This window comes from Camelus ferus, chromosome 1, assembly GCF_009834535.1.
Source record: "Camelus ferus isolate YT-003-E chromosome 1, BCGSAC_Cfer_1.0, whole genome shotgun sequence".
In the NCBI taxonomy this organism is placed as follows: Eukaryota; Metazoa; Chordata; class Mammalia; order Artiodactyla; family Camelidae; genus Camelus; species Camelus ferus.
In genome coordinates, this window is record NC_045696.1 from 84,162,354 (window position 1) to 84,179,688 (window position 17,335).

At 35.3% G+C, this 17,335-nt stretch overlaps 2 protein-coding genes across 3 annotated transcripts in view; both read left to right on the forward strand.

The window, feature by feature from the left end:
- WDR49 (WD repeat domain 49) overlaps positions 1–8,224 on the forward strand; it is a 121,682-nt gene extending 113,458 nt beyond the window's left edge. The window contains exon 18 of the mRNA XM_032484883.1: positions 8,027–8,224. Coding sequence (XP_032340774.1) covers positions 8,027–8,157 — 131 coding nt within the window. The 3' untranslated portion in view covers positions 8,158–8,224. The remainder of the gene's footprint in view (positions 1–8,026) is intronic.
- A 5,902-nt stretch (positions 8,225–14,126) lies between these two features.
- SERPINI2 (serpin family I member 2) overlaps positions 14,127–17,335 on the forward strand; it is a 28,104-nt gene continuing 24,895 nt past the window's right edge. The window contains exons 1-2 of one of the 2 annotated variants that reach the window (XM_032484893.1): positions 14,127–14,239; positions 16,283–16,548. In XM_032484893.1, the coding sequence (XP_032340784.1) occupies positions 16,302–16,548 (247 nt within the window). In that variant the 5' untranslated portion in view covers positions 14,127–14,239; positions 16,283–16,301. Of the gene's footprint in view, positions 14,240–14,399; positions 14,508–16,282; positions 16,549–17,335 lie in introns of those variants that run through there. The other variant, XM_032484888.1, reaches the window with a different exon arrangement.

Here is a 17,335-nt window from a genome sequence, read left to right on the forward strand (position 1 = left end):
CAAAACTAAACATACTTTTACTACACAATCCTGCAAACATGCTCCATGGTATTTACCCAGAGGAACTGAAAACTTATGTCCATACAAAAGCCTGAACATAGATTTTTATAGCAGCTTTTTTCATAATCACCAAAACTTGGAGGCAACCAAGTTGTCTTTCAGTAGGTGATGGATAAATAATCTGTGGTACATCCAGACAATGGAATAATATTTACCACTAAAAAAAAAAGAGATATCAAGCCATGAAAACATATGGAGGAATCTTAAATGAACATTACTAAGTGAAAAAAACTAATCTGAAAAGATATATGCTGTGATTCCAACTATATGACATTCTGGAAAAGGCAAACCCATGGAGACTGTAAAAATATCAGTGGCTGCCAGGGAAGCAGGAGAATATGTGAATAGAAGAAACACAGAGGATTTTTTTTAGGGCAGTGAAAATACTCTGTATGATATTAATGAAGGACGTTTTTCATTGTCCTTTAAATGTCCATAAAATGCACAACACCGAGAGTGAACCCTTAGGTAAACTATGTCCTATGGGTGAGTAGATTCATTCCACTCTGATGAATGATGTTGATAATGGGTAAGTTTGCATGTGTGTGTGCAGAGAATATACGAGCAATCTTTGTACCTTCTTTTCAATTTTGTTGTAAACCTAAAACTGCTCTAAAAAAAGTCTTAAAAAAAAAAGGTTGAACAAGATCCCAAACCAGTCGTTTAAGTGTCATATGAAGACTGTTAAAGTGTTTTGATCAATTCTCACTACTCTGCCAACAACCTGTTGCTTTGTTACTTGATTGTTACTCAATGGTGGAAGAAATTAAATGACAGCTTGGCCATACCGATCTGGGTTCTAGAGTTAGGAATCAGAACCTTGATATTAAAGTGTGGGCAGTGGATTATGGTGTGGGCATCAAGGTCTCAACTCTAATCTATTGCATCAGAATCTGCATTTTAACAAGACTTCTAGGTGATTCTTGTGAACTTCGAGGTTTGAAAAGCACTATCTAGAGGACTTGGAATAGGACAGAGGATGTGAATTAAAGAGAAAGTTTTCAGAGCACTGTATATTCATAGGCTAACAGCAGCTGGTCATTGCAGCGCTAAATTTACGTAGCCACTAAGTCCCTTCTTGCCAGGGTGCCTTGTGAGGTTTGCCACTGTTGTTTTCTGATATATAGCTAGTTGCCAATCAAGGGGCACAGGGGAAGGCTCTGATGACAAAAGATTAACTTTGCTTTATTAAAATCACTGAATCATTTTATTTTAGTGAAAATGTTTGAATAGCTTCATGACCACCACATCTTTCATTTTCATTGCTTTTAAAACACCTTTCGGTTATCATTATAATAAACCTTGTTGCGCAGCCGACTAGCAAATGAAGTGATAAATGTATAATGCTGTATTTTCCCAAGTAGGAGATCAAGAATGTAAATGGTTACCAATAACACTTAATGTTAATTTTTAGAGCAGAAGTGGTGGTAAGTGGATGGATATACAGATATAGGACATGGAGGAGCACCCTTCTGTTAGTATGTAGAGCCCTCAGGTCTCTGAAATGCAGGAGTTCCAAGGTGTGGGGCATGAGCTCACCCCTTTGCATGCCTCGAGGTATCTTCATTCATTTGTTCATTTATTCAACAAATACATTTTTTGAACGTTTTCCATGTACCAGACACAATGCTGGGTGCTAAGGGCATTTAAGGTTATAAAGGCAGACAAAGTCTTTGCTCTTGTTGAATTTGTCATTTAAGGACAAAATGGACAATAAGTAAGTAACTAAATATAAGAGAGTAAGTTTGGATAGTGATGTTGTTAAGGGGTAAGAAGAAAATAAAGCAAGATAATGTAATGGGAGGGTGACTCAGGGGAGCGTCAGTGAAGGTCTCTCTGATTGTTGAGCTGAATCATGAAAGGTTAGAGGAAGCAGTTACAACTAGGGACAGAATATTCCAAGGACAGGAAACAGACATGTAATGCTACTGTGGTGGGAACAAGGTTGATATATTCCAGGGACAGCAAGAAGGTCAGTGTTGCTGGAGCAAACTGAGAGAGCTGCTTGTAGTGGTACAAGGTGAGATTGGAGAGGGTCAGGGATCAGGTCATCTGGGGCCCTGTAGCCTCGGAAAAAAATTTAGGTTTAAGTGTGAAGGAAGCCTTTAGAAAGTTCAAAGAAGAGATGTGACCCAATGTATCCATATATGTTTATTGTCACTAACTCTTTTAAGCAAATGACTCTCCACTATTTTAAGTTAAGTTGTTGGGCCCATAAGGCAAGAAGTTTGAGGCTTGAGATCCCACATAACACCCGTGTGGGAACTTGAAGGTGCTTTAAGATAAGCTGTGTATTTGAATAAACAAATTTCCTTTATAAGGAATCTCCCATAGACTCTGGTCACAAACCACAGGAATCTCAACACACTGGTCTATCTGTCTCAGTAAGAACGCTTCACCCTTCACAATCGCTCTGTGGTAAACTGCACTTTATGGCAAGTCTGTTAGCCAGGGTTCAGGGAAACCAACAGGATCATATATTGAAATGTATAACAAGGAATTGCCTTATGGGATTGTGAGGGCTGGCTGAGCAGGTCCAAAATGAGTAGGGCTGAGTCAGGAAGGAAGATCATGGGCTGACTGGACAGAGGCTAGGGTTGTCCCCAGGCAGCTAAGAAAGGAAGAGAACAGAACACTATGGGCACAAGCAGAAACCTTTGTCCAGGGCTGGAATTTCTTTTCTCTCTTAGGAAGCCTCAGTCCTGCTTTTAAGGCCTTCCAACTGATTAAGTCTGGCTCACCCAAATTATCCAAGATAATCTCCCCTACTTGGAGTCCATTGATTAGGGATTTTAATTACAGCTGCAAAACTTCTTCAGAGCAACACCTAGATTAGCGTTTGATTGAATAATGGGGGACTCGAAAGAGCCTTGCCAATTTACTGCATTGAGAAAACAAGTCATCATAGCAAGGTTAAAGACATTCTTTTATAATCTTAAACAGTTTCAATAAATGGTTTCTTACATGTATCACAATCCATTGCAGACTCACTCATATCATATGAAAATAAGTATTCCATTAACCCATGGATGTTGTTACTCTGAATAGTAAGAGGAATTAATTACCGTTATTCATTTAGAAGATATTAAGCTATTGACATCTTTTTTGCCACATAAAGGAGAATTAATGTAGGTTAAATTTTATAAGCCTTAGCTCCAAAGACCCTTGTGAGTATTAGGAGTTGCTGGGAGTTTTAGGGTGTTCTAGGTGAGGAGAGGAAGCCAGGTGATAAGCAGGAATCATTTCCAGGTAAGCATTTCAGGTGCCTTTTCTAAAAGACATCTGAGAAGAAGCAGACTCACCTCTACCAACCTCTAGTAATTTGCTGAGATATGTCTTCTCCTTCTAAATAGCCACTTTATGAATAATTTCTTATGTACAATTTTATATTCATGTTCTTAAAGAAAGCTCCCCAAATTGTAAGCTGCAGGTCCAGGAAATAGGGATCCACTCTTGTATATGCATTTTTTTATCACTTGTTTTTTAACTCAAAAAATAAATTATCCCAGTAAGATTGTCCTTCTCAAGATCTTACAAAGCCCTATTGGTTAGTTATTGAGTTAATTGTCCTGCAACCCAGTCAATTACAATGAAAATTCCTCAGCTATTTGAGAGACAAATTTCAGCAAAACAGCTAGAGTTTATTTCAGAAGTAGTATTTTGGCTTTCATAGTGGACCTCGGGAGAGCTCTAAGGTATTCAGAATGCCTCGTGATTCTGAGGTGCTTATCTGCAGTCAGAGGACAGACTCAGCTGCTCACGCCCAGAAATCCACACCGTCTTGTGCTGCTGGTATTGGGCCAGTGGAAAGTGTTTTCATTTGTACCTTTGCTTAGGAGATAGGTCCAGGTTTCACTGTTGTCTTATTAAAAAACAAAATATATTCTTACATGAAAAACATATTCATACTGGGCAAATATTAAAACATATAAAAATTATTCAGTGAGAAGTCTCCCTCCGTTCTATGAGGCTGAACTGTTTAGTTCCCACTTCCACGTATTTCTGGCGACCACCACTACGAGTTTCCGTGTATCCTTGGAGGGTTTCTGCAGGCATTTATTATTTTTGATTTCAATCCTTGCTTTGTTTTGATTTTGATTTGCCTGCTGTACTTTTCCAATCTGTTTATTTCAAAAATTCGGAGTCCCTTTATTTCACATGTGTGTTGGATTTTGCTTTTGATCCAACTGAAAAATTCTTTTTTAAAAAAAATCATGAAATTGAGCACATTTAAATCTGTTAATATGTTAGACATTTTGGTTTTGTATTCCTCCTACTCTTTTCTGCTATTTCTTGTTTATATATTTTTTGAAGTTTTCACTGGACCTGTAATCTGTTTCTTTGTTTTTATTGTTTTTATTTATTGTTATACATTTGTTCTGGTGGTATCTTTATACCCATAGCTTCATAAGATTCTTCCCACCCTTTATTTTTCTAAGACAGTCATGATTAGATCCATGCTGATTGATGATAAAATGAGCATGTTTCCTCATTCCCCTGCCCCTCTTCCACCGTACAGTTTTATCCAATAATACGACCTTTCTTTGTGCTTTTATTTTGTGAAGTTTGCTTACACTACGGTTACTTGACTTGTCAGTTTAAGTCCTTCGTCTCTTAGCTGTTACTGATGTATCACGTCTTCTTTCTTACTCTCCCAACTTTTGTGAATTGTATCATTTCTACATCATCAGGCATGTGGCGTTTCTAATTTGTCATCACTTTTATGTTTAGATACGTTCGGTGCTTACCACCTAATCTTTCCCCCAATTTTCCTCAGTCATTTCTCAGTTTACATTATAGTCGTTTCCTCAAAAAGGACTCTTGGGAACAATAGTCCCTGAATTCCCTGCATGTTGAAGCTGTTTGTGGTTTTCAGATTTGAGGGACTGCTTGGATGTTTATCATATTTGTACCTCTCATGTTCTCTCCTTGTTTATCTTGTGGGTGTTATTCTCTCTACTGTCCACTGGTATTGATCACTGCTATGAAGATATCGAATGCAGGGCATGTGTTTCTCTCCTTTTGAGTGAACTGATCATTTTGTTTGGCTGCCAAGTGATTGTCTTAAAAGTCTAGCGACTTGAAGAGGATATGCCTTATTTTTGACTATTCTGAGTCTGTTATTTCTAGTACACGGTTTATCCTTTTTTTTCTCTCGGAGAGACAAAAGTTAGTTCTTTTATTTATATCCTTTTTGCCCCCAACTCCTTCTTTCCACTAGAGATCTCTCCAAACTCCTTCCTTGTCACAATTTTAAAAAATTGTCTCAGGCCAATAACAAAGATTGGCTGTCTCTAAGCTATTAAATTATACCAAGAAATACCACATATACCAAGAAGTAAAGAGACTGAGATTTTGGCAAAGTGAAGACATATTAATAAAACTGTGATTGTGTTTGGAAGTGTTACCAAAACTACAGATGCAAGACTGAAGTTTCTGCAGGTTCATCAACCATTTAAAAGTTCCAGAATATGTGCTCTAGGCTGAACTGTGTTCCCCCAAATTACCAACCCCCAAGTATCCCATAAGGTGACTCTCTTTGGAGATAGATAGGGTCATTAAAAAGGTAATTAACAGTATGTCATTTTTATATATGTCAGGGTGTCTCTTACTTGAGGAAAGTTTTGTTACATGATACCTTAAAGTATTTCTGCTTAATTTTTCTTTCTTAAGGACTCACCCCATTTATGCATTTGTTGGATCTTTTTTCAATATCTATTATTTCCCTCTCTAATTTGTTCTCTCTTTAATTTTCACCTTATCATGTTTGTTTTTCTCACTCGATTGTTGTTTCCCATTGTGTTGCACGCAGTCTGTTCTCACCTGTGGTATTTTTCCTGCATTCTGCCAGCCAACATTTCTTCACTTCCCGTTGCATCTTCATCTCTTCCCTGAGTTCTTTTACTTTTGCTCTGTGATCTGCCTTTCACAGAGGCAGGTAATTTATCAATTTTAAAGCTAAGCTTGACAAAATGCTTCGTAACACTACTTGTCTGTCCAATGGCAACGTTTTTCTGATGGTGAGCCACATATTGATTAGTTTTGCTGCTCTTTTAAAATTTTGTTTTGGTTTGTTTTTAATTTTGCTTATAATACATTTGTGTCCATGCTATGCTAGTTTTTTTTTTAGTTTACCCTTTTAATCAATTAGCTTTAATGAGTTTGGTGCTCTTAGACGTGAAATTTGTGGTAGGTCCTCGGGTGGGAGCTTGGGATGTGGGATTAGTGTGGCCTTCAAGTTTTACAGCCTCCAGAGGTGGGCTGCTTTTAGCAGAAAATGGCTCGTAGGTGTGATTCTTTATATAGTCCTGCCTCATGTGTTTCTCTGAACCGAGTGAGTTTGGGGGCAGCTTTTGCTGCCAGCCTCGTTCACTTCTGTGTAGCAGCCATAGATACAAATGAAAGATAAAGCATTTGGACCAGGGGGTGAGTCCCTCATCTTTAGTGACCATCTCTTTGCTAACGCTTTCTGAAACGCTACTGCTGGACTTCTTACACCCCACACTTAGCGGTTTATCCTGTGTAACTTCTGCCCAGCCTCAGCTGTCTGGCTGCCCTTCTTCATGTTTTGTAGGCTGCAGGTTACTGAGTGTGGAAATTGTTCGTGGGGTTTTGCTGAGTGTGGAGATTGTTCATGGGGTTTTGCTGAGTGTGGAAATTGTTCATGGGGTTATTTCACCTTGTTTTCCTGGTTATTCTTATATAATATTCCAAGAGCAAAAGGGGCAAGATACTGACTTATCCAGTCATGTTTGTATGAGAGGTGAAGTGTTTTGTTTTTTGTTTTTTTTAAGTACAAATATAGAAAGATGCTTCTGTACTGTGAAATTATTCAATATGTATGTAGTTCCCTTATTTCATATTTCTTGGCTTGGCATTTAAAGTGCTCCCCATTCCAGCTCCAATCTCATTCTACTTTCCTCTCCTGTATATATTTTACACTTATGTTAAATTGTACTGAATTATTCAGAGTTACCTGTAGAGCAGCTCCTATTTCTCCGTACTTTTATTCACTTTGATCCCTCGAGCTGACATTTCCTTTCCTCCTTGTAAACCCTTCCTCATCTCCATGGTTCTCACCATCAGTGAAAATCCTCTCTGGGCTTCAAGATCTACGCAAATAGCATCCAGTTCTTAAAGCTTTCCCTCTGATCTCTGCATATTGTTATAATCCTTTTATAGGTTTAACCGTAATTTACATTGCTCAGATTCTCTTAGCATGGTATCCTGGTATATCTGATATTTTGGTTATTTGGCTACTGCTCCCATTTTCTACCAGTTGGAAGGAAGCCTGTGACTTAGTCATATTTGTGTCCCATTTATGCCTGAGCGCAGAACGTGGTGCATAATATATATTCAATAAACATTTGTTGAAATGACAATATTTAGCAAGAGGCCAAAATGGTTTTTTTTGAATGCCTGGCATAATTTCCTCCTGCTTCTCCCTGATGCACAATATAGCCGTTCGCCGGGATAATTTGGTTCCTTTTTCACTGAAGCCACAGGTCCCTGCAGATCAAAGTATCTTACAAGGATGTGATTGCAGATGCACTTGTTCAGTCATGCAGACAGTCAGACTGTGTTTGGATGATTTTAATTGTCTTATTTCAATACAGAATAATTTGTTCTTGGCTCTTTTATGAGTATTTGATAGCTGTTAAGTAGATTAAAAAAACAAAAATGGAAAACAGAAGCTTCTTTAGTCTTTTACTGTTAAGTGGTAGGTCTATATCATGGTATAAATACATTAATAGAACAAACACTGTTAAAAGTTAACTTTTAAATTTAAATTGAACTAAAAGGAATAGCAGAAGCTTAGGAGGAATATTTCCCAAATACACTCTTGGTTTTAGAAACATACACATTTTTAGAAGATGTGAAACTCAAAAATGTCTCCCCACTATTTCATTTAATTGGATCTTTTACCAAGTTGAATTTATGTGCCATTTTCTTCATCATTTTGTAGCACTGAAAGCAGTATTTGATGAGAAAAATCTGTTCCCCAAAGAAATTCTGGATCGTGAACGAAGAGCCAAGCAATTATGCCAAGAAACAAGTAGTGAAGTGAAGATAAAGAGAAATAAAAAACCATTATAATTGAAAGGAAAATAAAATATTTCATTGTCACATAAAGTGTGTATATAAAATGCAAAAAAAAAAAAAAGGAATCAAGAATTTTGCTCCTTTCTTTTACTTTCTATTTGAACTTTAGGAAGCTTTATTTTGAAACAGTGTTTTAATACAGCTTTTATCCATCACCTTTCACTTTCTTTGTATTCTTTGTAAAGGAAAAATATGACTATAGAGGGGGCAGTATCAATTGGTATTATCTCAGGTGTTTTTATATAAAATGTACAATTCCAGAGCAAAGTATTCTAACCAGTCAGACTTCTTTTTACTCCAATAGCCAAATGCTTTTGGCCAATTTGCATTGTAAAGTCAATTTGCATTGAAATTAAACATGTACTGATGGAGTGAATATCTACAAACTTGACTAAGAAAAGCATTTCACCTTATTTACAGTTTCTTAAAAAAGGGTTTTGATAATGCAGTGAAACCTGTCAATAGCAGCTCTTGCTATTAACTCAGTGACTTATAGCCATTCTTCTATGTGCTTATTGAGAAATTACTACATATGTTCTCCTTCTAAACTTTGTTATGCTGTACTCTAAAACTGAGTGGCCTTGCACAACCAAAGAGGTAATAGCCTCGAAGGAAAAAAAGGGGTTGTGTGAAAGGCTCATTCTATGTGGAAAGTCAAGTAGGGAATGTTTATTATGAAACACAATACATTACTTTTTGATCTGCTTTTCTTTATAAAAATCATCATCACCAAGCAACCAGTATTCTTATGATGCTTTAATTATTGCATCCTGTAGGAATCATTAGTAAATTCATTCATATAACATTAGATTTTTACTATACATTTGCATTTTAAAGAGTCCTTTCAAAAATATATGTATTTTAAGAATTTTGCAATAACACAGGCAAGTAAAGGAAATGATTGACAACATATAGGGGCCTAGTCTGTTTAGTAACTGCAAAAGTTCACGTTTAAGCCTCACAATAATTACATATAAAGATATGTATTTTTAAGGTTAAAATCTGAAATTTGGACACTTTAGGAGAGTGCCCAATTATTGATGGCAGAGTTGGGATTGGAGTCTAGGTCTGTTTTAGTCCAAAAAACATGGTTTTCACCCTTCACTATTCTGTTCACTTGTTTCTTATTATATAAAGTCAATGGAATAAACTCTAACAGTAGAATTTCCAGCATCAGTAGAGCATATGTCTGAATTTGATGGAGAGGGTGCAGAGGAAAGGTTTTCAGAAGACAGTTCACTGTTCCATCACCTTTAAGTGAATGCTGAGCCAAATTTTGCAACTTTTATGAATATTACTTTTCCTTCTCATTGAATAACAGTCACATATGGGAAAGATGTAGGATGTAGGAGAAAAATTCTTGAAAGAATCAATCTCAACAAATGTTGGAGAATGTTGTCAGAGAGGTGAAGGCCCTGGAAACCATGTTCAAGAGGAACAAATAAATAAATGGGGAGGTCTGGCTTAAGAAAGAGAATTCATAGGATATATAAACTATTCTCAAATATTTCAAAGCTGTAGTGAAGAAAGAGTAGAAGCAGAACTGATGGGTCCAATTGTAAGAAGGCAGATTCTAGAGTAGCTTACAATCCCTGTTAAAACATGAAAAGATTTCTTATTTCCCCTTTCCTTCCCATCTTCACTTCTCATCTTGGTGCAGAACTGTTGGCAGCAGGCCAACTGCATGGCTAGGAAAGGAAGTAACAATTGCCAAGAGAAGACCCACCAGAGATAAGCCTACTGGACCCAAGAGTATGGGAGGGGTGACTGGGAGTGGGAATTAGTGGGTGGGAAGGCAAAGGGATGAGTGGAGGAGATGACCATCATGGTTGAGAGACTGGTTATATTGGGCAGATAAATATTGAATAAATAAATGGATAATTAGTAGATATATTGAGAATGAGAGCTGGGTATCTCACTGTTACAGACAGTCTTTATAAAAACTGAAAGGGAGTAAACTAGAAAGAATCCTGAGATTTTGGATTGGTTTGATAATTTTCTTTTGTATTATCTTGGTTTCTTTTTGGTTTTCGTGACTCTCCTGTATGCTTTTGATTTGTGGTTACCCTGTTTTTCAAGTATATTAACCCATTATTACTATATATCTGTTTGCTTTAAACTGGTAGTCATGTAAGCTCAAACACATCTTAAAAAGAATGAAAAAAAGAAAAAAACTATATATTCTTGCTCCCCACTCCAACCTTTTATGATTTTTATGTCCTCTTTTACATCTTCATGTTTATTCCCTTGCAACTCATTGTAGTTTTCTCCTTTCTTTAGCATCCTGCCTCTTTTTTATTTACAGTAGACTTTTCAATATTTCTTTGAGGATAGGTTTAGTATTGCTGAATTCTTTTAGTTTTTGTTTTTGTGAAATTCTTTCTCTCTCCATCTATTCTAAAGGATAGTCTTACTGGATAGACTATCCTAGGTTGCAGCTTTTTCTCATTCAGGACTTTGAATATATGAGATTTTTGGATTGGGATTATTGGTGTGAACTCATGATTTTAAACAGATAGATGATAGATGGATAGATGGATAAGAGATAGAATGAAATGTTCAGGAGTGATTGAAAATTGTGTTTGCAGCTTGTTCTCAAATGATTCAGAGACTGTTATAATGTTTACATATATATATATATGCACACACACAAACACACCACTTACATTTATTTACCCACACATAATATATGGGAAAGGAGAAAGAGAGGGAGGGAAAGAGAGATTAGATGCACACATGTGGTGAAATGTTAACAATTGGGGGAAAACAGAGAAGGAGAGAGCTGGATGGTAGTTCTTTGTATTATACCAGCAACTTTTCTGCAAATTTGAAATGTTTCAAAGAATTATTTTTTTAAAAATGAAAAAATTTGCCTTGGTATAAAGGGTTCCCTGAGATGTTAAAGCAGAGGCTGAGTAACTCTCACAGGGATATTGCAGAGAATTCTTGCATCAGTTGGAAGGTTTGATTGGACAATCCAGTATTTCAAAAACTTAGAGCATATGATCTATGAATTATAGATTGGTGACAGTACAGTGGAGCAAATATGAGCCATATTCCCAGAATTTAAAGGAATATTAAGATGTTAAAGAGATAATGTGTACAAATACTTTGCGAAGTCCCTTTTCCTCATTCATCCACCCACCCATCCCTCCATCCCTCCATCCATCCTTCCATCCATCCATCCATCCATCCATCCATCCATCCATCCATCCAGTTATTGAAAGCACATGCAAAGACTGTTTTAGATGCCAGGTATACATATTTAAATAGAACAAACTTCTGCCATCAGCTTTCTGAAGTGAAGGCACATAAAGTGCAATGGTTTTTGAAGTAAAGATTGAATGAGCCCATTAGTTTTTCTGTTACAATTTGGAAATTGTTCTACTAGATTTATTTTACTTTTTTTTTTTTTAACCCCTGGAGATGACTTTGTTTGAAGTGATTATTCTGAAATAGCCTGGTTCGTATAGACAGAACTTCTCTCTGTAGCTTACTACATGTGTGTGGCACTAGGCTGTGTGTGACCCTAATTCCATCCTTAATTGACTCAGGACCTCTTTTGTGAAAGGAATTAGGAGAAACTGTCTCATAATTATATTTAATGAGAATAGAGCTTTTAAAAGTATGAAAGTCTCTTTTAATGTTACTCTAGTAATTTGGAACAAAAACACACACAAAGGGAAAAATTAAAAGACATTTATTAATTATGTCTTATATCTTCTAGCATCTAATTGTGTAGGCAGGTAGCAGGGTTTTAAGCTTATCAAATGTTAATAGAACTGAAGACTTTATAAGCTGTTTCTGAAATTAATATTTAGGTTCAATTATTTAAGATCCATTTTTCTGCAGTGAAAGGAACTTGTCACATTAAAATAAGATGTGCCACAATTTGCAACAGGCTACTTTGTACTATGTAGACTGCACTAAATATAATTTAACCTGTACTCTTTACAGAACATTTTCCTCTTATCACTCAAAATATATGGAGCAAACTGGTAGAGAAAAGAATACCTGCAATTAATTCATGCTTCAATGGAAGAATTAACTTATACATCCTTTATTGAGAGCATTTGCTTGTATGTTTTTCAGTTGGGAATTAGTTATATTTTTACTTAGAAAACTATAAAATGCTAAGAAAGATAATGAGATTGAACCTGTAACCCCTAGTTATTATTTTTATACATAGTCAGGTTTATTTTTTACAGTGGAGGTAGTGATGGTGCTCAAATTTATAGCAAGATGCTCTGGCTCCCACTAATGAACATTTGTTTTTTACCTGATGCTCTAGCGGCAAACAGAATTATAGAAAGAACAGATTTGTGAAAATATTTAAAAGGTTTGCAGCAATATTTTATGGACAGTTGTTGTATCTTTATGGTCTATTAAAAGAACTTAAACCAGGGAGGAGAAATTCATGGCCATTGCTTTTTACTCCCCAAGAGACAGGACAATATACATTCTGCTTGAACTGCCCTAACATAAGGTTCTTACAGAACAACTTCATTAAGTGGTCTTACCAAGACAGAGTATCTGTCTCTGTCATTGGAAGGAAAAGTAATGGCCTGTTCCTGGGTAAATCACATTATGCTCTGGGTAATGTACAGACATAGTAATTTGGTAGCCAAGGGTACTTGTGATGGATATGTGCTGGTGTCACTGCATGGATAGAAAAGCATTGATTGAATGATAGTCTTGGACATTCAGACTTATTCATGAATTGCAGAGTAGAACAAGAAGAATGGTAATGTTCTCCTGTGGCATAACTCCATTTTTGGAAAATTATCTCCAACACTATGAAGTTGAGGCTGGAATAGAGTTTGCTTATGTTAAAGTAAGTCATATTAGAATAGAAGCCAAGATTTAGGAAACATTTAGAGGTGCCTAGATGGGAAATTAAGAATTTTAGTAATTTACATTGTAAAATGACTATTACTCAATTAAAAAGTGTTTAAAAAAAAGAATTTTAGTAATTTAAGAGATTATGGCCTATAATTGTCATCAGGCTTTTCATGCCTGAGTTATAGCCCTGTTAAGACACTGAAAGAGATTAACAGGGTCCTTGAAAACTTTAAAAAAAAATGAATTCCTTTTAAAGATATCTAAATTAATTTTTTTCTGTCTCATAAATTTATTAGAAATAATATTACATTTAGTGAGCAATAGTGAATATTTGTTTAATTAAAACTGGACCAAATTTTCCATCTCTCTTCTCAGAGGCCTCTGATGAGTAACATAATGTGTTTAATGTCTGATTGCCATTGAGGTGATTGATTTGAACTAGAAAAATGAGATCAAAACCCATTCCATTATGCATCCATTTTTTATTAATGACCTCTTTGTAGAGAAAGTCATGTAGAACTTTAAAAGCACATGAAAGTCACACCAATGTTTATTATCTAATTATCTGTGTTTGACAGTATTATCTTGATAATTTGGTAAATCAATAATCTTAATCTGGTGTTTCTGCTCAACATAAAGAGTGTATTTCTTCAATGTTCATTCTTTTTCCTAAGGATTCAAATGAGCCTTGTATCCACAGGAAACTCCTCTGACTATTGTATAATTTGATGAATTGTTGAGAATTCTGTAATCGCAGCAGTAATTTGTCTCTGCATTTTGGACTTGATTTAGCTTTATTCTTTTTCTTGTAGGCATTCTGAAATATTTATGATGGAATACATTGGTAATCTGATGTGAGAGTCCTGTAAAAAACAAAAGGACTAATTGCTAGCAAATGTACAACCCCTGGCCTATTCTTTCACATTCTGTTTCTACTTACTATAGAAGAAGTGAAATAATGGATGAAATGATAATGAGAACTTAATGATTTTTAAAAATTCTACTGTTTTCTCCCTGAATTCTTGCATATTTCATAATTTATCATTAACCTGGTCATGTTAGTCCTTTTATACAAATGTTGTGAACACCTGCTTTGGTTTTAGAGGAATTAATCAAGCAATGTTTAAGATAAACAGAGTTGGCCTTGACTGATCAGGTGTTCCATGTACTAGTGTTTCCCAGCAAGAACATTCTAGTGGTAACACTGCAGTGAATAATCAGAAGCCAGTTTTGAGTAAGTACTTTAAAATTAAATAGCTTTTGAATGAAGTATGTATGCAATAACATTGACCATGGGTGTTTAATAGAGCAGAGGAACGGCATTTCAGTTCACTTTGGTGGAGGTATTATTTAAATGTATTAAATTAACACATTACTTTTATTTTCCTTAAAAGATGTCACTATAAATTTGAAGGTCAAATTCTTATAGGACTATTCATCAGATTGCTTAGTTCACCAGTGCTCTGTGCTTTCTGGTGACATACAATCCAAAATGCAATGAGGTAAGTGACTTTTTAAAGCAATTTCTTTTTTTTTTTTTGCAAGAACTCATAGTTTATTAAGTGCCTAGAAATTGTCTGGGAAAGATGGATGCTCAAAGAGTATATATTTTAATTATTAAGATTGTTAATGACAGGACAGCTCCGAGATTCTACCACAAGAGAAAAATTACATCCTTCATGGTATTATTTGTTATTCTGATATAAACCAAGTACATAAAAATGTTCCTAATGAACTGCCACTTGATGACTTAAAAGTACTAGTAATGTTTTGATTACTGATATATCTACAAACTGATATTTTGGCCAGAAATCTTCTGAGAGATTGAATATATTAGAAAAGGATACACAGAAATGTATTTTGCATGTAAAACTTCCCTCACACACTGGCTTTCTCTATTGTTGCACTACCACTCACAACTCTTGTATTAATTTTATCCTCAATAGTGCATTAGCTTGATAGCATATGTTTATATTTTCAGCTTACCAACGTATTATTTTCTCACAATTGTTTTGGATTGCATTTTGAGATTTTTTCCTTTGTAAATTGCATATCTAAACAAATAGTGTTTAACTACATATATTAGAAAATAATTTAAAATAACTAGATAATGACTCTACAGCTTGGTTTTGGAAAGTACTTGACTATTGGTAATCTTTATATATAACAATGATTCTTAGTGACTCTTAACCATTTAGGGGTCATAGTAGCCCTCATAATCTGTAAAACATGCTGGAAATACAGTTCTTCATTTCTTTAAGCTAACAAAACATTGTTCTAGAGATTTTCATCATTACCCCCAATAAAGGGTTCCTTCCTAGTAACCTATTAAACTAAGAGTTATTGAGAGTGGCTGAAGTGTGTTATTTGTAAGGTAAAATTAGTGTTACTAAAATTTTAAATAGTTTAAAAATTTATTTAAAATTCATTCATTTTAAATACTTCAGAGTCCGTATTCTACCAAGTCTGTTGTAATATTGCAAAACTCACTCTGCTCCTGATGTAATGAGATGGTTGAATTTTTTGCAGTTTTACTGGAGAGCACTTTAATAAAGTGTCATTAGTGTTGTGAATTGGTTACAGTTTTCAATTGAAGCTTTCTTATATTTGTTAATTTGTTTGTCAAATCACTCTTTGATTTTTTGGCAACTGCTTTCTTCTTTTGTTGTTATTGTACTGTTTCTATTTGATTGTTATTTTGTTCCTTTGTAACTTTTTCTGAGTCTTTTCACCTCCCTTTGGAAAAGTATGAGGTGGGTTTGGGGGTATTTCTCATTACAGAAGTGGAATTCCATAAAGTGTAAGACTTGTTGCTGTAAGCAGTGAGCCAGATTAACTCAATTGATCTAGAATATATTAATTTCCTAATATTGTGGGTCCAAAACCACACTGGAGTGTGTTCACTTTTTTTTATTCCACTTCTCCTTTTGTTCTTTAAACCTTTTTAGGGTCGTCTGGACAGAGGTTTCCCTTGATGTTAGAGTTGCAAGTATCCCATTTAAAACCGTGGGAAAAAATAAGAAAAAGTATCATATAGCTATTCAGAGATAGTATTGCTATTGATAATAGCCCAGAATTATAATTTCTCCTTTAACTAAAAACCCCTGCAATATATTCTCTACTGTTTCATGAATGAATATGAAAAATTCTGTGGTATCTGAATCTTCTTGTCATAGTTTGTTCTAAGTAAGACAGAAAGTTCTTAGTAGGTAGAAATCTTTCTGTTGAGCTTACTATGGTAAATTCAGATTACTTTGAAAACTGAATTTCTAATTAGACAGCACGCAAAGGTCAAAATGGAGAAGATCTTGTTGTGGAGTCTCCTGTTAACTCTTTCTGGAAGTCAAGCTTCAAGACCCTGGGCTGAAAGAAATACTGAATTTGCGGTGGATCTTTATCAAGCCATTTGTTTATCTCATGAGAACAACATCTTAATTTCCCCTCTTGGAACAACTCTGGCCCTGGGGATGGTACAGCTGGGAGCAAAAGGAAAAGCACAAGAGCAGATTAGACAAACTTTAAAATTCCAGGAAACCTCGACTGGTGAGTTTCTTACGTATGATTATTTATACTGGACAAGATCTGGCCAAATTTATTTTTAAACTGTTCCTCTATTAGTAGCTCAGGTCTGTAGAACATTAATAAGTTAAAAATGTTATGTAAAGTATAAAAAGTTTTATAGTTTTTCTTAATAAAATGGAGAATCGTAAATGCAAGTAATTGTCAATGTAAACAAATATAATTGTTTCTTCATGAAAATGTTACCAAAATCATTTATTATGAAATTAATGCTATTCACACAAAAACTGTCAATCTGTCTGTGTATTTTCTTCTGGCCTGTTTTAGCTGGTTTTAGTTGAGGTTATGTTGTGTGTGTGTGCATGTGTGTATATGCATAGATATACACCCTAAATATGGATACGCATTTTCTTCCACTGACAATTCCTATGTTGTGATCATTTTTTCATATCCTGCAACTGCTTCAGAATGTATTTTTAATTGCTGTGTCTCATTGACACTTACGGAAATACCATCGCGTACTTACCTGACCCTCACCACTGGGTAGTCGCCAGTACTTCTCCTGTGAGCCTGCCGCAGTGAGCACCCTCCCCCAGAAATCTGTGTGTGCATCTCTCATTATTTTGTAGGCTTTTACAAATTAGTGTTCTAATTAAAATTTAACTTTTTCAATTAAACGAGACCCAGAAAAAACATTCATTTATACATTTTAAAAGCTAAAATTAATAGTTTTTCAAGTAAACTTGAAAAAAAAAAGAAGCATTTACATAACCTGAGACCTTTTTGCTCATGAGAAGTTGGCTTCTCGTCT